At 38.1% G+C, this 24,185-nt stretch overlaps 4 protein-coding genes across 4 annotated transcripts; 1 reads left to right on the forward strand and 3 right to left on the reverse strand.

Moving 5' to 3' along the window:
- Window positions 1-232: 232 nt before the first annotated feature.
- LOC108203352 (uncharacterized) lies at window positions 233-2,814 on the reverse strand. The gene is made up of 3 exons (XM_017372245.2): window positions 2,717-2,814; window positions 800-2,615; window positions 233-722 (listed from the first exon to the last, which is right to left on the reverse strand). Exons 2-3 carry the CDS (start codon window positions 1,838-1,840, stop codon window positions 423-425), a joined length of 1,341 nt encoding a protein of 446 aa, XP_017227734.1. The 5' UTR covers window positions 1,841-2,615; window positions 2,717-2,814; the 3' UTR covers window positions 233-422.
- A 286-nt stretch (window positions 2,815-3,100) lies between these two features.
- LOC108203351 (protein EIN4) lies at window positions 3,101-7,802 on the forward strand. Its single transcript, XM_017372232.2, has 3 exons — window positions 3,101-3,270; window positions 3,363-5,438; window positions 7,039-7,802. Exons 2-3 carry the CDS (start codon window positions 3,693-3,695, stop codon window positions 7,585-7,587), a joined length of 2,295 nt encoding a protein of 764 aa, XP_017227721.1. The 5' UTR covers window positions 3,101-3,270; window positions 3,363-3,692; the 3' UTR covers window positions 7,588-7,802.
- Window positions 7,803-8,025: 223 nt separating this feature from the next.
- LOC108203356 (rubisco accumulation factor 1.1, chloroplastic) lies at window positions 8,026-9,687 on the reverse strand. Its single transcript, XM_017372260.2, has one exon. It carries the CDS (start codon window positions 9,586-9,588, stop codon window positions 8,287-8,289), a length of 1,302 nt encoding a protein of 433 aa, XP_017227749.2. The 5' UTR covers window positions 9,589-9,687; the 3' UTR covers window positions 8,026-8,286.
- Window positions 9,688-10,784: 1,097 nt separating this feature from the next.
- On the reverse strand, window positions 10,785-23,582 carry LOC108201261 (DDB1- and CUL4-associated factor homolog 1). Its single transcript, XM_017369561.2, has 14 exons — window positions 23,220-23,582; window positions 20,889-20,970; window positions 20,619-20,735; window positions 20,347-20,525; window positions 19,386-20,268; window positions 19,059-19,156; window positions 18,537-18,960; window positions 17,155-17,757; window positions 16,890-17,069; window positions 16,205-16,768; window positions 15,124-15,234; window positions 13,845-13,963; window positions 12,124-13,729; window positions 10,785-11,625 (listed from the first exon to the last, which is right to left on the reverse strand). The coding sequence occupies exons 1-14, from the start codon at window positions 23,411-23,413 to the stop codon at window positions 10,945-10,947; spliced, it is 5,841 nt and encodes a 1,946-aa protein (XP_017225050.1). The 5' UTR covers window positions 23,414-23,582; the 3' UTR covers window positions 10,785-10,944.
- Window positions 23,583-24,185: the final 603 nt, after the last annotated feature.

Raw genomic sequence — 24,185 nt, forward strand, 5'->3', positions numbered from 1 at the left:
CTGATTCGGGTCCTTCTGTCTAAATAAAGTTAACAGACGTTAACTTTTGCTTAGGTGGCAGCTGATAAAATTAAAAGAAAAATGCTGGATGCTATATGGATATTATGTGGCACTTTAATAAAAAATTGTATTGGATGTTATTGCACTTTAATAAAATTTTATTTTCATTAATTGATTTTTTTACTCTAATATCTTTCTATAACACAATGTAAAATTGAAACAAAAACAAAGATAAGATTGAAATAGAGTACTTGAACATTAAGTGATAGTGTACTGATATTACATTGGAATAAATAGCTTAAAAATAAAACAAATACTAAGTAGCAAAAATATTCCAAAATACTCATAATTTTAATACCAGACATCTTAAATTCTTGTAAAAGTAGTCCACATTTTGTACTCTAAACCTCCAAAGTTCACATTCACCGTTTTTTTCCTCCAGTAGGTTGGCTTGAGCTATGAACTCTTTTTGTAGTTGCAGGAGCTGAAGTCGATCCTACTGGTTGTGAACTAGTTACTCTGATTGTTTCGGTTGTTGTTGAGAAGTAAGTATGACCATCCTTGTTACATTTGTAAACCCCTACACCTGGTGGAGGTAGTGGAAGTGGCTGAGGCAGCACATGAACATTGGCTGCCTTAGGTGGTCTTCCCCGTTTTCTTTTTGGTTGTTCAACTTGGTCTGCAACGTCAGGCTTCTTTTTTTGACTTGTTACCTTCTTCCTCTACATATATTAAGAACAACATATGTTAGTACATTAACTAAGAACATCAAATATTTAAAGGCATACTAAAACCTAACCTTTGCTGCAGCTTGGGCCCTTGCAGCCTCACTATGAGCCTTTTTTGCCTCAGCAGCTTCTCTTTGTCTTTCATTGATTTCTTCATCACTTGCTTTACAAGTTGTTTTATTGTGACCATAGAGTAGACACTTACTGCATCTCATTGCCACCCCTTTTTTTCCTAACTTCATCCCGGCCCCAACTTCACCCTGTTCCTTTCTCCTATTTTTCTTAGGTCTCCCGGGCATTCTTCTTGCCTTTGGGGGAAGAATGTCAGGAAGACCGGTATGTGGCCAGAACATAGCACCTTTCATTGGCCTGAGTATATTTTCATAAGCTTTCATGTATACAGCTTTACTGAAACAATCATCAACTTTTTCCTCGGGATTTCGATTCATACTAAATAGTGCAACACATCCATGAATACATGGAATGCCACTTAACTGCCATCTTCTACAACTACATACCTTATTCACCATATCTACCACCCACTGTCCCCCATTAGTGTCTCGGACTTCACACTCATCCCCACCAGTCCATGTTGATTTACAGAATTGAGTACCCTCAATACATTTATTCAATTTTTTAATGATTCTTGGACATATTTTACACTCAACTGCAGACATTGCATCTCTTTTTTTATGAATTCTTTCCATAATTTGCAACCTTATGTCATCTAACAATTGAATAATAGGCTTGTATCTTGCCTCTACTATCCAACTGTTAAAGCACTCAGATAAATTATTGTCAACCATTTCGCAAGCAGTTAAGATATCAAAAAATGCTCTGGACCAATATCTTGGTTCTGTCTTAACCAAATCAGTGTAGGCAAGTGGGGATATACCTTTAATCTCCTCCATGATTAGATTAAACTCCTCAACTGTTGAAGTCTTTGCAGCCCTCCAAAACATATTTTTAAGAACAACTCCTGGATGATTCTTTCTCCAATTAGCATATATATGCCTGGCACAACACCTGGCACTTAGCTTGAACCCTCTGCAAGTCATTTTTACTAAACCAAATGTCTCTCTTCTGTTCCACAGCATAGTCAATGATAGCATTTTTTAAAACAAATGCACTAGTAAACACAAGTCCAATCTCAAATTCAATGTGTTTCATAAGGGTGTTTGGATTAAATGTTGTAAATCCCTTTGATTTCGACTTATTTTTCTCCACTCTTCTACTAGACTCAACCTCCAAATCACTAGAATCTGTTGACTCTGGTTCATTCAATTTAAAAGAGTCACTCTCATACTCACTCTCCCATCCAGTTTCATCATTTAATTGACTAGCCTCAACCTTTTTTTTTAGTTTCTCCTCGTATGCAACTTCCATTGGATTCTTTTTAGCTTGATACACTTCTTTCTTCTTTTTAATTATATCGACAAACTCCTCATCATGATCAGTGTCATATTCATCCTCAATATCAATACTTTCATTTTCACTCTCCTCACTTTCACATTCATCATATTCACTGTCATCAGCATCACTGTGATTATCAGCCTCAATCTTATCACTCTCTTCGCAAGCATGGTCCACATAAATATTTATTCTACCATTAATTAATGCATCTGCACACATCTCATGTATTATTTCATCATTCCATAACAACCTACATCCATTACTATCAAATGATGATCCATCCTTAAGCCAATAAATTTTAAAATTCTTATAACCAAGATCAGCACTGATGAATTTTTCACATATAGCAACTGATATATTATCTACGGCTTGATCATAGATGTATTCAGTTTTACCTCCTTTGTAGTATCTTATCCCATTCTTTGTCGTGAACTGCCCACCATGATGAATCTCCACTTTAACACCGGATTCCATCTGAAATAAGCAATTTCGAGTTATAAAATGAAGATAAATGAAAGAGATGAAGTAAGAAGATTAAACGAATATCATATATACATGTTTAAGCTCTCAAATACCTGCGATTTTGATCTTCTCTCAATAGCCCCAATTTCACTTAAACCCTAACTATAGACCCAGTTAGCCGATGCTTGTTTTTTGTCTGTGAAACATATATGTATATTATGTTTTTATATGTATATTACATATTTAAATTAAATTAGTTAAATGAACTTATGAGTCAGCATCCACGTGTTTAATTCTAATAATATTTTATATATTATTTATTTAAATTTCCTGCCACCTAAGCAAAAGTTAACGTCCGTTAACTTTTTTTGGACAGAAGGACCCGAATCAAAAATATTAAAAAGTTCCAGGATCGTATTTATTTTTTTTATAGTTCAAGGACGTAGATCATAAAACAAGTAAAGTTCAAGGACGGTTGAATTTATTTTCCCGTATATTTAATTAATGTGCAAGTGGGTATTTTAAATTGATACTAGGGGGAGCTGTATTGGGTTTTTTCTTGCTTAAAGACTTGAAAAGATTGAAACTTTAGTTTGAAATTACTAATCTTGGAAGCTAATGTGTGTGAAAGTGCTTAAGCTGCTTTTTGCTCACAAGATTGCTGGAGGTTAGTTCATTAGTCTCCCTTCTTTTCTTTAATCATCAGAGTTTTTTCATTATAATTTCTTTATTTGAAGCTTTGTTTTCATTGTTCTTTAGATATCTCCAAGAATATAGATTGATATCTGAAGAAGTTAGTTGAAGATAGTAATCAACTAGATAAAAAGACAGCTGATGTAAGCAAGAGGGTATTTGGATTTGAGGAGATTTAAGTTTTTGAGGTTTTTGCCATATGGGGTATGTTGGATATTGAAGGATTGGGTATGTCAGATCTTGATATGGCAGATCAAGTTGGTTGATCTTATGTTCTGTTGTGTTAAATGAAGCTCTTGATAATTGGGGTGAAAGTTCAAGCTTGGGGTTTTAGGTTTAAATTCAAGATAGGTTAGTTGATTAAAGTTTTGAAGGAAGGAACTTTTGAAGAGTGCGATGTCTAAGTCATTAGTTCTTTCTTTGTTGATTGTTTCCTCGGTTATCTTGGTTGGAGCCTTGGATACTGACTTGTCTTATTGTCACTGTGATGATGAGGGCTATTGGTGGAGCTTACATAGTATCCTCGAATGTCAGAAAGTGAGCGATTTTTTGATTGCAGTAGCATATTTTTCGATTCCTATAGAGTTACTTTATTTCATCAGTTGCTCCAACGTACCGTTTAAATGGGTGCTAGTTGAGTTTATATTATTCATAGTGCTATGTGGAATGACCCATTTACTCAATGGGTGGACATACTATGGTCAGCATTCTTTCCAGTTGATGATGTCACTTACAGTTTTTAAATTACTCACGGCTCTCGTCTCTTGTGCAACTGCAATCACCCTTTTGACTTTATTTCCACTAGTTCTCAAAGTAAAAGTTAGGGAACTTTTCTTGGCACAAAATGTTAGGGAGCTTGATCAAGAAGTGGGGATGATGAAGAGGCAGACTGATGCTGGATGGCATGTCCGGATGCTGACCCAAGAAATTAGAAAGTCACTTGATAAGCACACAATACTTTACACTACACTAGTTGAGCTCTCCAAAACATTGGATCTACAAAATTGTGCTGTTTGGATGCTGAATGAAACGAGGACAGAGATGAACTTGACTCATGAATTAAAACCAAGTAATTCTAATGGTTACCACCCAGCAGTTCCAGTAAACGACCCAGATGTATTGGACATAACTAAGAATGATGGTGTGAGGATTTTGAGTGATCAATCTAGGCTTGGGGCTGCTAGCAGTGGTGGGTCCGGTGACTCAGGTCCTGTTGCTGCAATTCGTATGCCAATGCTTCAAGTATCAAATTTTAAAGGGGGAACACCTGTGTTAGTTGAAACTTGTTATGCCATGTTGGTTCTTGCTCTTCCTAATTCGAATGGACGACGTTGGAGTTATGATGAGATGGAGATATTGGAAGTTGTGGCAGATCAGGTAGCTGTGGCTCTTTCCCATGCTGCAGTTCTTGAGGAGTCTCGAGTGATGAGAGAGAAACTGGAGGAGCAAAATCGCATGCTGAAACATGCCAAGGAGAATGCTATGATGGCTAGTCAGGCGAGAAACTCTTTCCAAAAGGTGATGAGCCATGGAATGAGGAGGCCGATGCATTCTATGTTGGGCCTACTGTCGGTAGTTCAAGATGAAACCATGAGCTCTGAACAGAGAACTATTGTTGACACAATTATAAGATCCAGCAATGTGCTCTCAACTCTAATAAATGATGTGATGGAGATATCAGCTAAAGACGATGGCAGATTTCCACTAGAAATGAAGCCTTTTCACCTTCACTCTATGATTAAGGAAGCTTCGTGTCTTGTCAAGTGCTTGTGTGTTTACAAGGGCTTTGCTTTTGCTTTAGATGTTTCAAACTTTTTACCTAATCAATTGATGGGTGATGAAAGGAGGACCTTTCAGGTTCTATTGCATATGGTCGGGCATTTGTTGAATGTTAACGAGGGAGAAGGACCTGTAATATTAAGGGTGTCTTTAGAAAATGGGGCAGAAGGTATAAACGATAATATTTTGGGGTCGAGAAGACCAAACACAACTGATGAGTATGTGAGTATTAAGTTTGAAATTGGAATTGTTGATGGAGGTTTTCAGTCAGATAGCTCTAGCATACATTCAGGTGGAAGAAGGAAAGCTGGCACTGAAGCTAAGGATGTCCTGAGCTTCCGTATGTGTAAAATGCTTGTGCAGGTATGTCTATTTTGTTACATTATTGCTATATTATATATTTTCATGAGCCTTCTTCTGATTTTACTGGAAATTAAGTTAATCTGGATCTAAATTGTCCTTTCTATCAATATTACAAGCACCTACAAGTGGGAAGTTGCGTTGCATGTGTCGGGCATGGCATTGCATGATTGCATCTAGTTTTAATACCTATGTTGTTGTATCTTTTGGTACAAGGATTTTATTCAAGGGCTCTGGTTAACCAGCTTTGCGAATATGCTGCATGAATTTTTCCTAATTTTGATGTCCTTAAACTATCTGTCATTTTCTTTTTTCGATGAGATTGAAACGTGAAGGTTTATATGCACATATAATGCACCCTTCTATGTCATGATGCTGTTGAACTGTTTTTGAAGACAATACAGTGCAATAGTGGTTATCTTGTTCTATTTAATGAGTAGATGTAAAGTGATACTGACAAAATTGAATATCATAATTTAAAGTATATAGACATGAAGGCGAGATTCTGAAGGTATGTGCCGGCGCCGGTATATGCACCCACTTTGTACTGATATTTCAATGTAATGCATATCTAGCTGAACTGATTGTTTAGTCTATATTTTATTTATTTTTAATGATATTTTTCTGGTCTAGATTTGTTAATCTCTGCAACATAAAGAGATTAGGATCTCGCCTAGCTATCGAACATGAATGTGCCACGAACATGAATGTGCCACCACTCAAGGACCTTTGACATTCAGTCCTATATTTTAATTTCAGTTAAAATATCGCTGGCTCTTTCAAAGTGATAGATTGTGATCATATTAGTATGAGGTTGCTTTGAAGTTTGAACCCAACTTCTAAAAATTAAAAAAAAAAATTGTAAAACTAATTATTTCACACCCAGCTCGTTCCATCAACTATCATATTGCCAAAATAACGGTATGGTCCTCCATCTGTCTATTGCCTGGCTGTATGTAGCTCAGTTTACAAGTTTAAATGCTGGTTAAGATTTCAATCAGCTTTCATTTATGTGTTGCTGATATTAGTGGTCATTGTATAAAATGTAAAGCATTTGGGATGTAGTAGAAATTAACCTTAGCTGGATGGTTCCTGTTGCCTTGTAAAGTTATTATTGTTGTTATGTTTGTTATCATGTATGCTTGTTTCCGTGGACTAGCACCAGTCAATAATCAACCCGCAGAGAGGCTCTAACATTATTAGTCGAGAGTCATAGGCTTCATCTTTTTCGTTAAAAATCATGGAAGGCCTAATTAAGGCTGGTTGGTTTGTCAAATTATAATTAAGGTCATCAAAGTGATAATGGAATATGTAGGAAAAATAATGTGACATTATACACCTTTTTACAATAAGATAATAGTTAATTTGGCAGCTTATTTTCTGTATTCATATTCTATTGGTGTTTGATATTGTTACTTGAGAAGCTTTACTGCTTTTATTCAAATAATGAAATATATTCTTTATAAGTATATTCTCTAGTCTCTTTCCTACAACTTATGTCGATGATTAAAATTTTTTCAAGCAAAGAAAATATAAATCCTTTTATCATTGCTTGATAATTCATGTTCCACTTAATAAAAATTTTCTTCAAAAAATTCCACAGATGATGCAGGGCAGCATTAAAGTATCTTCAAATCCCCAGGGACTAGTGCAAAGCATGAATCTTGTTCTCAGATTTCAGAAGTTGCCTTCTTATAGAAGACCCTTATATGAACTCGGTTTATTTCCAGACCGTCCATTATCTAACTCTATGCTTAGGGGTCTTCATGTTATTCTAGCTGATGACGATAACACGAATCGAATGGTAACTAAGAAACTTCTTGAAAGATTGGGGTGCCAAGTATCTTCTGTTTCATCAGGTCAGGAGTGCTTAAGTGCTTTAGGACCCCATGTGAATGCTATTCCAGTTGTTATTTTGGATCTTCACATGCCAGACATGGACGGCTTTGAGGTGGCAACGAGAATTCGGAAATTTAGGAGCCGCAGTACCTGGCCAGTAATCATAGCATTGACTGCAAGTGCAGAGGAAAATGTTTGGGAACGATGTATACAAGTGGGGATGAATGGAGTTATTCGGAAACCTGTTCTCTTACAAGGAATGGCTGAAGAGCTTCGATCAGCATTACAACGAGCAGGTGAAAGGATGACATAGTAAAATTTTGATTGGAAATTCGACATGCTCCCCTTCATATATGTTGCAGCATAGAGGTATTAGTGATTTTAGTCAGCGCTTCAGAATCGTAATAAATAGTTTCTTTTAACACTATAATGAAAATCTGGAAATTTGGTGGTTAATACGACTGCTGAGGATATATTACTGTAAACAACGCCTAAATATTCATCAAATATAAGCTCCTTTTTGTTTGTGATTGGTACAAATATATAATGTTTATTTTGAGTGATTATTGGACCTGTTTAGCGCAATTTATTCATATGAATGAGAGTGCTCGTGACGGAGATGAGCCTCTTGTTATCGAGACGATAGGAATGTCTAGGGCGTAAAAACCTAGGTACATGATCAGATCCACGACAACATGATCATGGATCTGATCATAATAATAATAGCAGCAAATGAACCCAAAAAAAAAAATGCCTCAGAAAAAGATGATGTTTGTTATTGATATTACAAAGAATACTTTCACTGTATCATTTATCTAGGTACAAACTCAGAAGACAATATTACAACACAGATACAGCTCCTCCTGAGCAGCTCTCTGCTTGAGAGCCAAATCTTGTGGCTAACCTCAGCAACAAAAGAACATAGTTCTTGATCTTTAAACTGTAAAATCTTGATTCTCCCGTGCTACCAAAACTTGATACTAGATCAAAGATTACATTTTTACCATCTTTCTCATTCCCAATCTTCTTCCAACTGATTTTCAGTGTCTTCTCTTGGTGGTCTGACTACCAAAACTACAGCTCCTAAACTCTCTACCACACCTGACTCCTTCAATGCAGACCCTCTCTCCACCTTCAATCCGTCATCGCGACAAACCAGATAAAACCCATCATCCATCGTCACTTCCTTCACCTTCCTATCGGCCACAACCAAGATTGATTCCTCCTTGTACCACTTGTTCACCTTCCAAGGCAAAGCCCTTGCATCCGAAAACCCCACCACAACTCCCCCTTTCTTCAATCCCACCACAGGCTCCCATCCAGGCAGCACCACCCACCTACTCCAAGCCTTCTCCGCGACAACCACCCCAAACTCCCCCGCTGTCCCACATTCCCAAGGCGCATCCACCACCTCCTTCTCCCTCTCCTCCGCCCTACAAACAGGCAAAACCGCCACACTAGTCGCCTCAGAAACCTCCCCAACCTTCATCCTCACCACAGGCACCTTAACCGCCTTAACCGCACTCTCCTCCCCACCCCCATCCCCACTCATTCCCCTCAAATCCCTCAAAACCCTCTCCCTCGCCTTCTCAGTCTCCGCCATCTCCAACGCCTTCTCCAACCCCGCCTCCCTCGCCTCAACACCCTGATGCTCTAGCGCCAACCTATAATACATAAACGCAAGCATATCCCTAGGACTACTATACTCAAAACACTCCCACCCCTTCTCCTTCTTCCTCCTCGGATAATCCTTAATCGCCCTCGCCAGCTCCTGCGCCCCCTTGACATCAAACTTCTCCCTCGCAATCAGCCTTGCCGCCTCTGCCCTCTGCGCCACACTCAACAGCCTAATCTCATACAGCAGCTGAGCCCCTCCCAGATCAAAAAACCCCAAAACCTCATCCTCCAATTTGGACTGAACCAACGAGTCCCTCACTTGACACCCCACAATCAGCTGATTCTGCTCCACCCCAGTAAGCCCAGTGACCTCCTCAATAGCCGGAGCCGCAATTCCTTCTTGGGTAAGTGAAGGAATTAATGGGGCGTACTCAAACCACAGGCCGAGCCGATTGGCGAGGATCTCAAGCCGGCCGTTGGCGTCTAGGGAGCGGAACTGGGGGGGAATGGGGGAGGGTGGGGGGCGGAAAGGCTGGTAGACTTGGGTTCTGGCGGGTGGGGTGGAGGGGATGGTGGCGTCGATGACTGGCCGGGGAATGCATTGGAGTTTGTGAAGGGGGAAGTGGGGGAGGGAGGGGGGGAGGAGAGGGGAGGAAGTGGAGAGGAATCTGGGCGTGGTTATGTTGGAAGAAAGCATTCTTGTAATGGAGATGAGGAGGTCTCAGAGAGGGAAGGGAGCCTTATCTAATCAACAACAAGAAGAAGAATATGTTGTGACTGTGTGTGTAATAAGATATTTTGTGAGGATGTCCCTTTTGCAATTTGCATGGCTTGGATCTTTATTTTTTTATTTTTTTTGCTAAGCAAAATATATTAAGAGAAAAAGGAACATAATCTGGGGCATACCCCGCGAAAGGAGGAACTTATCTGCAAAAATATTATCATTTTTTAAAACAAATTATAAAAATATTATATTTCAAAAAATATTTACAAAAATACGGGAGTTGCATATGTAATCAAATCAACAATATATGCAAACACAAATGTAACTTTAAAAAATTCTGTTAAAAATTATATTTGGTTGCATAAAAAATTACAAGTGATTGCAAATGACAAAAATGAGTATCCTGCATGACTAATACTAAAACCACAAAAATCAAAATAAACAACCACAATCATATACTCTTAATCAACCAAAAACGCAATAGCGCACACAATCATATACATACACCTATATGATACCTTTAACCGAGCCTAATTCCGTGTTTGATTTTTTCCAAATTTTTAAACCCTAATCAATAATTTATTTCTCCGGCTGAAATTTGGATGAGAGAGAGAGACGAGACAATGAGAGAGCACGAATCTAGGGGAGGAAAATAAAGATATGAGGAAGCGAGAGAGAATGAGATAGAGAGAGAGAGAGAGAGAGGAGAGTGGGAGAGAGATTAGCGCGGGAAGCAAAGAAGAGAGACAAAGGTCCCAAAAAAAAAACATTTACACATGTTTTCGGGTGAACGAAATAACTACCAGAGATGGGAGTAATTTTTTTCAGAATTTTCTTAGATAACTTTTGGCCGTCTATAATCACATAAAATTAAAATGGACAATTATAAACAAAAATCAAAGATATTATGAACCAAGCTGAATATAACGTTCATTAAAGTAAAATCGAATGTAATACTGTACCTACTTTTAGACATTTACTCACCTACGATAGAATCTCCACCGCAGCAATTGATGTTTTACGCCTAGGTGATAAAATCTTTGCAACCTTTAACGGTTAACCTATGGACAAATTAAACTCTAAAATTAAAGAAAATCCACATTTAGTTATCAATGTTTAGTTCTATTCTTTGACCTAGTGTAATCACATCGCCTATGATACTTAAAAAATAAGAAGAAGCGCATTGCCTCGGGAACAAACTTACAGCTTACACAAGATTATATTCAACAGTATGACATTTCACCTAAGAGCCTCAAACTAATAAATACATCAACTGAGAACCTATCATCGACACAGTCTCAATTATTCAGATAATATATTTGATTAAATTTAAAAAACGCCTACAAAATCATCATCATCTTCATCGCTGCTATATGTTTCATCCACCTGACTATCTTCATCCCCATCCTCACCCCCTGTCACAAACTCTAGCATTTCACCATCATCATCTTGGTCATCCATCATGAATTCACCATCATCATCTTCCTCGTCCTCCAACTCGCTTGCACTATCATCATTACTCATATCGTCCATATCACTTCCACCATCTCCCACAATTCCCAACAATGGATCCTCATCTATGTCTTCATCGTCATCTTCATCTTCATCCTCAGTCTCGGCATCATCGGGATCCGAGTCATCATCAGTTGGCCTCCGCCTACCTATCTCAAAAATCCTGGCCGAAGAATACATTTCATCCGGGTCATCCATCGTAACCAACCCAACAACAGAATCAGTCGGCTCAGTTGCAAAGTCTAGGACACATCGATCAACAGGTACAGTAGCAATGTCAGAGTAGTTGACAGCGTCCACAGTGCGGAAGGCTGAATACAGTGGGTGCTTGACACGTCGAGTGTGTATAGCAGAAGTAACATCATCAAGATTTCTCCTCAAGGTTGCATAAATCACATCTCCACTGCCATTGAATGTAACAACTGTTTGGTCTAGGGAAGGCACACTACGAAGAAGCCTAAATTTTCGGAGATCCCAAACTTCAGAATTTATGATAACCTGCAGAACATCAATTACAGCCACTTTAAAGCTGATATTGCATAAATATAAGATACTATTAGGAAGCTGTTAAGAAACAAGCAGTATCATAAGTTTTGAAGTAATTTACACCAGCCTCTGTCTAAATTGTGAACAGAAGTACAGAACTTTATTCATCAAATATGAACAGCAAGATGAATCTTAGTCTCCAAAAGGACCAAAACCCACACACAGAAAGAGGAAGCGCGGTGTAAACAATTAATCATACATATGCATAGTACATTATGTCTAAAGTCTAAGTCCGGAGCACGAGGGGGAGCAAGCAATAGTACAATATGTCTAAGTCCGGATCACAGCCATTATAAAGTGCTTTTAATTAATGGGACCAATATAAAATATTGCACATAAGTATATATATTATAGTAGAAACATACAATTATTGTTTTAATGTTACCCGGAGTGTTGTTCTTATTAGTGGGCAAGTCGACATTAATTAAATGCACAAGTGGATTATCATACCTCATTACCAGCTGGATGGAACCCACCACCACCGTAATCAGTAAACTGGTCAAAGTGATAGACAGGTTCAGGCTCCCTACGGTCCCACAAGACACCATTCCAGAGCAACATTGTGTCTGAAGGACTAAAGTGAACTGGAGAATATACATGTGAACGGCCCGATATACTTAAGTTTGTGTCTGTAAGCTTTAAATCCAAATTGCAAGTCTCGACATCATACAGGAGAATTTCTCGATGAGTTGACTCCAATGATAATGCTCCAAAATTCCTACCTGAATTGCTCAGCTTTCCACTTTTACACCCTTCAAATGAATGCCTAGGTCCAGCTGAAACAGAAGATGCATCCCACAGTCGCACGTCATGGGAGCTTGAAGAGAGAATCAACTGGGTTTCCTCAAAACGATGCGACTGAAGAACCGTCAAAGCAAATTGGTGGCTAGTACAGCTCTCCAGCATATTCCCGTTGTCAGAATCAAAAATTTTAAGCTCCCCAGAATCGCAACCTGCAGCAATGCGAGAGGAATCTCCTAGGAAAGTCATGCAGGTCATCAAAGCGCCACTATCATCCCGGCAGGTTCTCCAGGGTCTAAATCTACTATAAACAAATTGATGGTCCCGACGACTTCCCTGGATTCCACCATACTTACTTCTGTATTCACGTGTAGTAAGTCGAGCAGTCACATTAGATGGTACATCAATGCTTCGCCTTGATTCAGGACAAACGTGTGGGTGCAAAAGAGAGAGTGGCGGTAATGTAGTGATGGGAGCTGGGCACTGTCGGTGCTGGTTCTTCAGATACTGAGTAACAATAGAATTCAAAGTCAATCGTTCTGTGTTGACATGCTGCGGGTCATTCAACAAACCATGATGTACAGAAGGTGTTGCTTGAGGTAAATTGCTGTTGTATTGGCTATCTTCCAGATTATCAGGGACTAAACCCCCTGATATCAATCGTCCATGAGAATCTTTTGACAAACATGGTGTTGAGAAAGAACTTGATTCGGTTAGTTTACGGACGCTGCTAGGAGTAGTACAAACTGCATTCCGAAGTCCATTATCATTTGTGATGAGACGTTTATTTGATGTAAACCTCCCAGCATCAGTTGTCTCAGATAGCTTGCGCTTCATCGGCAATGTAATTGGTGTTCTTAAGTTGATATCCTGATCTCCCCCAGGTCTTACCCCAGATGCTGATGGAGTTTCTGGAGTGCCTGCTGGGATACCTGATCTCTTTGTAGTATTGCTGATTTTACTGGTATATGCTGGGTAGGAATCTTGAGATTTTGGTTTCGGCTGCAAACCAAGTGTAGATGAGAAAACTAGGGATCTCTTCTTTGATGATGATACAGCCATATCAGACTTCATGCTAGAATCTTCATCCAACAAGACTGATTTATTTTTATCACAATAAAATCCACCAGAAGTGTTTCGAGAAGGCCAATGAACTTGTATTGATGGAGTTTCCTGCACAGAGGCTTGATGTGATAAAGATGATGGAGCTGCTAGTGATGGCAGAGGGGTCAACTGAGCCTCTTTCAGAAGTGCTGCAGCAGTTGTTCCCAATCCAGATGCTTGTAGGTGTTCGTGAATGAGTAATAGAAGTTCCCTAATTTTTTATAGTAGAAACACATGCCGCAAAGAGAAAATAAATAAAAATATTTCAAACAGAAGACATAAAAATGGCTGTATCCATTGATATAGAGATATTACGCATCTCTTACTTGGAATGATAAGTAATTGGAGTAGCAGCAGCTATTGCAGCTCTCTCTATGCGCCTCAATGTGGGAGTAGCAGCATCAGTTGCGGCTAATGTACTTGCCCGGCCAGAATTAGTAACAACCTATAAAATTGGGCCAGAGGTTTAACCAAAAACATCACTTCATGCTGAAAAGGTTATAAAACACCACGCGAGATGGACACTGATTTTTTGTTCTTGAGCATGCAGTACATCCAACATCAACTATGAAATTGTTTTAAAGTAAAACAAGTAAAAACTATGCACAACTTTCTATTTGTTTTGCTTTGTCTTATTTTCTTCCTAGATAAACTATATGTTTGCAGTTTGTGAGCAAGTTTAATATTGTATTATAATTTTTCAAAAAATCAAAAGAAAGGCCAACATGATTTAAAGCTGTTCTTCTTGTTTAGTTGAATATGTTCTTACAAAATGGACTGCCTTTTAGATTCGATACTGCAAAAAATAAATTTCACATTCATAAACAGATCTGGGGATTTGTAACTTCGAATCAGTGGTGATCTGCACAAACAAATGGTGACTTGTGACTTTGTGTAATCTACAATGGTTATTATTATTCAGATTGATGATTTGCACAATTATAAAGAGAGCTTGGACATAGGTTCTCAGTCTTTATGCTAAGTTGGCTTTTATTTTGAGCATTAGCTTATATATACATATACATATATATATATGTGTGTGTGTGTGTGTGTGTGTGTGTGTGTTTACATATCTGTGCCTTGCACTGGTTTTGCGATCCTTATTTACAAGAAATACAAGCTAATTCTCTAAATGTATGTACAGAAGTAAGAAATGTTTATTAACCTAGTAACTGCATCATCCTGGTAACTTTATCATCCTCATTTTAAACATGAACACATCGTGCTTAGTACCAACTTATACGTGGATAATTGCCGCCACTAATCTGACAAATTAGCTAGAGGTCAAGAGGAATGCAGTAAAAAGGTGGAGGGGAGGAATACCATAACAAGCACAAAATCAAAATAGGTTCTTGTGAGCAAGGGAAGCATACAGCATAATCCCCCTAATGGGACCAGTTCACACTACATACGAGATATAATCACTATGCGATATATGCACGCCAATGAGTTGTATGGCCTTTAAAAACAGGTTAAACCATGCAAGCAAAAAAAGGCCCACTGGGTCACCTAGTTGACTTCTAGATTAATAAGGCCCACTGGGTCACCTAGTTGACTTCTAGATTAATAATCTGTGATATTGCAGATACAAGTACGACTACGTACCGCAATAAGCTCAATCGCAACCTGGGCTAGTTCAGCTTGCCACCTTCCCTGCTCACTTGCCGAGGACTGACCACCTGGATCTCGAATAAGTTCCGACAGTTTTTTCCCAACCTGAAAATTTATGTTGAATCCAGAAATAAAAATTGGACAGCTTAAAATGCAAATGTATACTTGCCAATCAAATTAATGCTTGATTATTTCAATGCAATTGTTTAAAATACCAGACAAAATAGTTATCTTAAAAGAGTTAAAGCTAAACTAATAATTATGTTGCTCCGTCTAAAGGGGACATGAATCCCAGATAATTCACTTGAAAAAAAAAAAAATTATGTTTCTCTGTAGTGCACATCTGCTTTGTCGTGCAGGTAAAAGTTGATTTAATTTGACAGATTAATCGATAAATAACTTGCACTTAGAATATAACTAAATGACTTTTTCTCCCTCTAAGGCGTCGAGAAATAAATTTATATCATAAATAATATTGTCATTTGTCCCTATGACAGCAATGCCCAAAAAATATGTTTGGCATTTGTAACACCTAGCATTCAAGAAGGTTCCCTTAACCACCACCTGATGCCCTGTTATACAAAGACCTACTAGAAAACGATAGAGTACGATGGAGTGGGACCTACTCAAATCTTGAGAAAATACATATAGACAAGAATACTCGCTTATTGACTTGTAATACCAATGCACTCCTGATGATTGGATGAAACTAAAAGTGCAGGTGATTTTGTCCCCGTTTGGGTTAGATATAAGAAGTCAAAAATATAACTTAATGGTGATTATCAGTTTAAATAAATTTAATGTATTTGGCCTAGTAATGAGTTATATAAAGTACAGCTGAAAATAAAAATAAAATGTTTGACATGTAAATACTGGTATTTGTTTTCAGCAAATAAAATTACAAAAACTGAAATAAGTTTTCAAACAAGTGCCTCCCACTAATTTTGAGTATTTTTTATTACTACGAAAACACACATATTTTTACTCAAAGTTAAAAACGGTATTGTTAAGCAACCCCAAACAACACTCTGTATGAGCTCATGCTAACTATATGTAACAGTTTGACGCCATTTACCTGTAGCTTTGTGAGAATGTGAGCAATTGTATCATCCCTGGCTAAACCAAGCAGCACCCTGCATGCTAGAGCACGAAGACAATCAAGAGCACCAGGTGGAGTAAGTACACGAGGTTGGAGGAGCTGAAGAAGGACCTTAATTCCGTTGTTGGCACGTACAGCCTCTCTAGCTTGATGAAATACTTGTTCTAGTTGCGCAGCTAGACCAGCACAACCTGCCCCAACACCTAATGAAATTCTACGATCGCCAACTAATCCCGAAGGGACTGCTGACACAGGGGTCAGTGATGAATTATTCGCCGATGCTGTACCAAGAGCTGCTGTGCTGACTCGATCTACAACAGTCGAGTCACTGGTTCGCTCCTTTGTTTCAATCTGGCTGGTTATGGGAACACTTCGCTCTGGCATATTTCGCTCTGCATTTCGATCTCTGCCTTCCACAGTAGGACCATTTGAAGACTGAACCAATGATTGCTGCCCGTGACTAAGAAGAGGTGGCTTATTACTAATTGAAGGTGGAGGACATACAAGATTGACGAGCACATTTAGCGCTGGTTGAATAATCTAAGAAAAACACAAAACAAAAGTTACCATCAGATGAAATCAAGACCCTTTTTAACATTGGAAATATTGTAGCTCAAGCAGCTCAACATACACATTCAATAATATGCAAATGAAGCCTTACTTGTGGTTCAACATAGCCAGCACCATTTGTTGCATCCAAAATGACTGCTATCCCTACACGATCATTGCTCAGAGTGGCATTGACTAACAGTTTGCGGCCGTATGGTACTAATGTAACAATGTGCAGAACACTCAATGCATATTGAATCAAGTCATGCAAGTACCGCTCTACAGGTGGGGCCTAGTATATACAGAGTGTCAGTCAGACTACATATTAAGACAAGAATTGCCAGAAAAAAAGAAACAAAGAGGATACTCATTCAAACCTGACACAACTCCAACATGGTGATATGCCCATTCAAGGCCAAAAACTTGTCTACAGCAGGCCAACGGGCTCTGACAAATGCAGGACCAAGCTTCCGGTCCTTCTGTATCTGGCGAAATGTTGCGTCCATAGCCTCATTACTAATATCAAGTGGTTTGTAGGCTGCCCTGACACTTGGTATGTTCCGTGCCGCACTTCGATTAGTTTTATTTGGACGTATCGAGTCCACAAGCAACACAAGGTGTGCTCTAAAATATTGTTTTAAAGCGATACCGGTGTGGTACGCTACCTGTTTCTCAGATGATGTCAACACTTCAGAAGGAGACTGATCATTTCGGAGTGATCCTGTAGGAGAAGTCCCTCTTACCCCAGAATTAACCCCAGACCTTACTGATGTTGCAGTTTGTAAGAGATTTAATAGTTTCTGCAAACCATCCTGGGCATCAAAACAGTCCAGAACTGCTCTGAAAACAAAAGCAGCAGCAAAGAATACAGCTGCATCCTTTCTCGCTAGATCCTGTGGGCATTCAAGAAGTTGAAGGGCCAACTCAATCAACTGATAGACAACATCTGAGGGGAGGGCACATACACGTTCCATTATCACCTGGGACAATTGTTAAGTTAGAAAGCAAGAAAATAAAAAACAAAAACTAAGTTCAATCAAACAGTTCAAAAAGTAGAGCAATTACATAATGAACTAAGGCCTCTTGTTTTTGATGCAACCACCAACATAACTAAAAATTTCTTGGAATATGGAAAGCTTTAAAATCTTATTGATGATCAAATTAGAAAAGATAACTTTAGGCTCCAAGATTCTTGTTACAAAACATGGGAACTTAGGTAACTTGGTCGCGACAAGTTGCAAACTTATTTTGTATATGTATACAAATAATTATGTAACTGTGTAACTTACTGACTTCTAGTTCATGACCCTGGGACAAACACACAAGCTTTAATTTGCTAAGAACCTAGGAAACAGGGATTCATGAATAACCCAACGAATCCATGTATCCCCATGCACCCCTGTATCAAATAATTGGATTCTTAAGAATACTCAGAGAATCACAACTAAACACTTTCCTTTTTTCAATTTGTAAAACAAGGATAAATGATCTGACATAAATTATTCTGTTTCAGATGCTTATAACATGTACCTGACTCACTTAGCAGAAAGTAAGCAGTTCTGCTGCTGGATTTTATCATTTATGACATCAAATACACATTTATAATACTATATCCCAGTATTGCGCACCCCCATAACCGCACTCATGCATCTTAGCTTGAAAATAAGTTAGTTACAACTAACAAGATAGTTCAAGTTCCACGTGTACTTGTAAAACTGACGAACTGGCCTAAAAATTATACACGGTACATTTTCCTTACCTGAAGCGAACCAATCGTGAACAAGCATGATGACAAACCCAAAAATGTTTGAGTAACTCTTGGAACAGTAAGAAGCTTCTGCATGCCTCCGCGATCCACAAACACGGCAGCAAATTTTCTATGAGCCGCTAAAGCAGAAATTAATTTAAGGACATCAGACAGGAGCAGCACAATATCTGGTTCATCAGGGAACCTAGAACTTCTTTGCAATAGTGCAATACAGACATCGACTCCTTTTTCATGCAGAACAGGACCAAGAACCTCAACATATTCTCCAAGTACTTCAAGGCACTGGATGCAAAACCTTTCTCTTAGATTTGCCAAGGCACCGCTGTCTGGAATAGAGAACTCCTCAGTTTCATCATTTCTTTCTGGTTCAGCCACTTGGGAGTTTGTTAAATTCGTCTCAACACTGCGTAATCTCCTATCAGCAGTTAAATACACATTAGTAAATAACAGAAAATCCAAAGTTCACCATAACCTTCCTGTCAATATAATGAAATTAAAAATTACATGACTAACCTTGAGATTTCAACTGCATAACCAGCATCGATGACAGTAGATGCAGCTTTAGATGCAGCCAAAACAGCAGCTTCTTCATCATTAGTCTCGTTATATACCTACAAACAGAGATTTTGTGTAAACAATTTTTGCAGTGATCATTACAGCAACGCAGGTATAGAAAGTAACATGCATGTAGCATTATTTTTATTTGTTAAATAGAATAAAATTTAACTATCACCTGGCCTTTTTTGGTCATTGAGATACCTTCAAAAAGCCCAATCTAATCTTGATTCTAATTAATATGCTTCTTATGATTAAACGAAAGGAAAGGGGAGAGACACCTACCTCCAATGCGGCAGTCTTGACGACTTCAGCTGCAGATTCACCAGCTGCCTTGATGGCCTCTGCAGGAGCAGCGGCTGCTCTAGCTTCAGCTTCAGCAGCTCGAACTGCTTTCTTTACCAGATCAGATATATCCTTGGACCCAATTTTGCATTCCTCAAAGCAATCATCAGTATCTTCCCTATCAGCGGAAAAACCTTCTCCACCAACCGTCGGGAAACACCTCTCAACATCTGTTGTGCTTCTTGAATTCATATTACATGTCAGCGTCCTGTCCTTCATTCTACGCTCTTGTCCTCTCCCTGTCCCCGGAGATGTTAACCCATATTTAGCCTCCGTAACCCCTTCATTTATCTTTCCCCTACCTCTGGATCTTACACCTCCACGATTTACCCTCCGCCTTAAAGAATCCTCTCCTCCACCATCATCAAAATCTTCTTCTCTCATAGATCTTCCCTGAACATTTCTATCACCACATTTTGTCTTTCTATCACGTAAATCTTGACCATGCCATCCATCACGGCCTTCTACATCTGCCCCATAATCATCATCACCATCAGCTAAACTATCAGGGGATTCTCCACCATCCATCCAAGGCTGATATGCTGGCCTAATGAAACTCTTATCACTATCCCTTTCGGCAACTTGGTCAACTACCACTCCTTCTGTTATCCTAGGAGCATCCAACTGAGGATTATCTGTAACATGGCGAATCCTATTCCTGCTTTCATCTTTGCCTCTAACTGAAATAGCTGAAGCAAGTTTGCTATCCATCGAATGGTTCGCATCTTTTTTACTAGTCTCGCCTAAAGTCTGGATGCGAAGATACCGCATCAACTTCGCTGACAATCCTGATGTTAACACATCTTCAACTATTTGACCACCGCTGAAAATTATTATCCACAGATTTTAGCTAGTGTCAAAATAATAAATCATAACAATTAAACAAAAATAAAGAGCATACCCGGCCAAACATAAAGCAAGAATTCCAGTAGAATAGGTTTTCAACATTTCAGCATCCGAGGATTTTCGCTGTCCACAATCATTATTCAAGTTGGAGTCCTCGCAGGAAGACCTAGAAGCGTCATTTAACACCCAACCTTTTATGTTGTCCAACACGTTTTCTTCGAAAACATGGGGATACTTGTATTCCATTAAAAAATCATCAAAGTTAGTGTTGCGCAGCTTATTAAATCAAAATTAAAGGAGTGCAAAGTAGCAATCGAAATATCATACCATCCACGTCAATGAACAGCTGAAGAGAACCCTAACAGCAGCGGCCTGGACAGATATTGAGTATCTAGATTCTGACAGAAACTTTGAAGATATTAATTCAAAAAAATCATCATTTTCCTGTTGAAACAGACACAACGGGTGGGTGTTATTCAGAATCAGCCAAAACCATGTCGATGGTAGTTTAACTAAATACAGATTCTAAAGAACAAGCATATATTTATTTTAGAGGTGATTTAGAAATCTTTAGAACTCATTTAAAAAAACTCATACCCGAATAAGATTTCCCAACCGTCCAATGGTATGTGAAGCACGGACATTATTCACAGAGGTATCAAAAGTATTTTCCATATACCTGCATTACCAAGGCCACAGAAAGTTTAACATCAATAAAATTCGCATGATGTTAAAGTGCATACTAGAATAAGTGAGCCATTAGTTCTGCTAATAAACATATTACATATTAAATCAACATGTGCTTATACCATATACTCTTTGTTTAGAACTAAATAATATGAACCCCGTCTTTTACATCACTATTTATAGTATATTTGCGAAAAGATAAAACTTCCTCACAAGGGAAAGGAAAAGATGCCTCAGATGTTAGTAGCTCTTAATCACCAAAGTTTAAACCTTAATGAAAGAAATTGTCCTAATGAAACTCATTGACACTCTCTTTTTGAAGTGGCACTGATGAGCAAAGGAAGGAAAATATGCCTCAGATGTTAGTAGCTCTTAGTCACCCAAGTTTAAACCTTAATAAAAATTTGTCCTAATGAAACTCATTGACACTCTCTTTTTGAAGTGGCACTGATGATTCCTAAAGATCTGGTGTCAGTGTGGCAAAAGTAACTGGGACATTGTAGTCATCCTCTACGGCCAGCGTTTTAGCGGTTACACTTGTGGGTACTTTGGTAACTGAGCATACAATAGAATTAATTTTAGAAGAACTACCTGATTAAACTAAATTAAATAATTTGGCTAAGTCTTCATGCCGGATCAATTTATTTAGTCAGTGGAACCAAAAGAAGTGACAAGTTTCATGGGTACTTGTCTCATTTATATCCTAGTCTTGACCGTGAGATTCTACAAAGCACTAGTATTGCTCAGGTAATTATATAAATACCAATCAATTTATTCATCAAAGCTGACGAGAGTATTTATAGATGTACATAAGGCCCAAAAGATCCTTTTGCACACCTCTCTAATAAATGCTAGGACCAGTAAGAGCATGTCCAGTGGCGCTGTTGAGAGTGATGTTATATTTGTTCTTGTAATATAGAATCCAATATAAAGAACCTACTCCAATGCAATGCTAAACATGGATGCAAAATTACAAAATACTACACTTGGTGCTGTGTAAGTAAATAGAGAACCAAGTACATATGTTGCTAAAATTGCCACATGGGCAAGGAAATAAAAAAAATGTAAGGAAATGAAACAATTTAAGTAGTGGTGACATATATAATTCTGCATTTAAAGTTTAGGTGATTGAAATATAGCTAAATTGGTGTCAATTAAATCCATGCATTGGAGCACAAGTTCTATAGAACCAACTCACTCCGTATATAAACACATATACAATCAGACAATACACATTTGACATCAACTAATCCCCACACTTCTATTAGCTCTGCTAAAACCTGTTTAATATTAGATTACTATCCCAACTGGGTTCTTTTAATATATCTCAAACATGTTGTCTTTCTCCTCAAGTTTAAGAAATGGCGGGGCGCCTCAAATACTATCTGCTGGTGTAAGAAAAACAATCGAATTCATAAAACAATAGTGAGTGAACAGATGCTTAGAAACATATTTCAGGTAGAAACATAACTAAGGTGCACGTGGGGTGATCAAGAAAAGAACTGGAATTTTTGGCTGCCTTTTGATCGGTGGTATAACAAACACTTTCACACTGCTACTCACAAAACTCCTCATGAGATTGTTTACGATCAGCCTTGTGCTATACTTGGTGCTAAATATAGAACCAAGTATAGATGTTGCTATAATTGCTACATTGGCAAGCAGATAGAAAAATGGAAGCAGATGAAACAATTAAAGTAATAGTGAAAAATATATATCTGAACCTGATCTATATATCTATATGGTGTCATTTTAAAACTATGGATTGAGCACAAGTTCTATTTTAGCATCTATAATTTGAATACGGTTTTCTGGTTCCGAAAGTAATAGAAAGCCATGCCATGACTTAACTTATGTAGTGTTCCAGTTCATAAGCACATTTACTTCACTCCAAACAAAATAAAATAAGAACATGCACCTGTTTACGTATACAAAGAATTAAAAAATAGGTGAAAGGAAGAAAATACAAGTGAGCTAGTCGTTCTAACTACTACATTAAATACCTCAAAAACACTAAAAAAAAATCCTAGTGATACTTATTCCCGTTCGAAGCCAATCTAAATAGTGTGTTTAACCTAATAATCTCGAAAATAATAGAAATTCTCCTCACATAATGGATAGAGTGCCTAAACTAAAAAACTCGAAAAATGAATACAATTAACAATCTCGATAAACGAATAAAACTGTCCTAACATCGCAAACAATCCAAATGCATATAGAAAATTGGTAACAAACAGAGACCTAGTTTCGTGAGTTTCAAGAATAGTAGCTAGGGCATGGAGAACATTAGGATTAGGATTAAGCGCCGAAGCGGTGATCTTATCCATGAGCGTTTGACAATTGATGAAGAGCAAATCCTCCTCTTCGTTGTTGGATTCGTCGTCGTCTTGCGCCGCCGCCACGGCGTCGACGTCGTCGCGACCGTCGCCGTCCATCGCCGAATCAAGCTTCGCGTTGATTTGAAACGAATTGAGAAAATGAAAGAGAGACGATCAGAGAGAGAGAGGGCGAGAGAGATTGTGTATGTGTGTGTTTTGGTGTGTGAAGATGCTATGTATTTATGTTGCGTCGGGGGTGATGATTAATGGAGGCTCTGTTTGATTCGACCCGTTGTGAAGATCCGTGGGAAAATGAATGAGGTGATGCTTCTGGACTTTTACTAAATGGGCCTCCTTTAACCTGTAACGTCCTGTGGATCGTTTGTTACACATCTGACTCAAAAAATGTTTGTCCAAATCATATGGGCTACGGCCGTCGGGTATTAATCGAGTCGATTTGAACTATTTAAATATTTAAATTTAAATATTACGTCAAATCGAGTTTAAATTTGAAAAAACCTCAGCTCGTGAATTCCGTGAGTTCTATTGAGTCTCTGTATATTTATATATTAATAATTATTTAAAATTTAAATATATTTTGTATAATAAATAAATCAAATGCAAATTTAACATATTACATTCAACCTTTTTTCAATAGAGAACTTAAAAATCCGTTTAAGAATTTTAAATCAAGTTCGAATTAATTAAATTTCTGTCCACTCAAGTTTTGAACTTAAAAATTATAACTCCATCCAACTATCGCAACTCACTCGTTTACATCAAATCAAAACTTGGCTAAAGATTTTGTATAATGCGTGAATCTATTTTTAAATTACTCTTCACATTTTTTTAATGCAATTTTGACTTTCTGCACCTTAAATAATTGGAT

The sequence above is a fragment of the Daucus carota genome, chromosome 1 (assembly GCF_001625215.2).
Source record: "Daucus carota subsp. sativus chromosome 1, DH1 v3.0, whole genome shotgun sequence".
In the NCBI taxonomy this organism is placed as follows: domain Eukaryota; kingdom Viridiplantae; phylum Streptophyta; class Magnoliopsida; order Apiales; family Apiaceae; genus Daucus; species Daucus carota.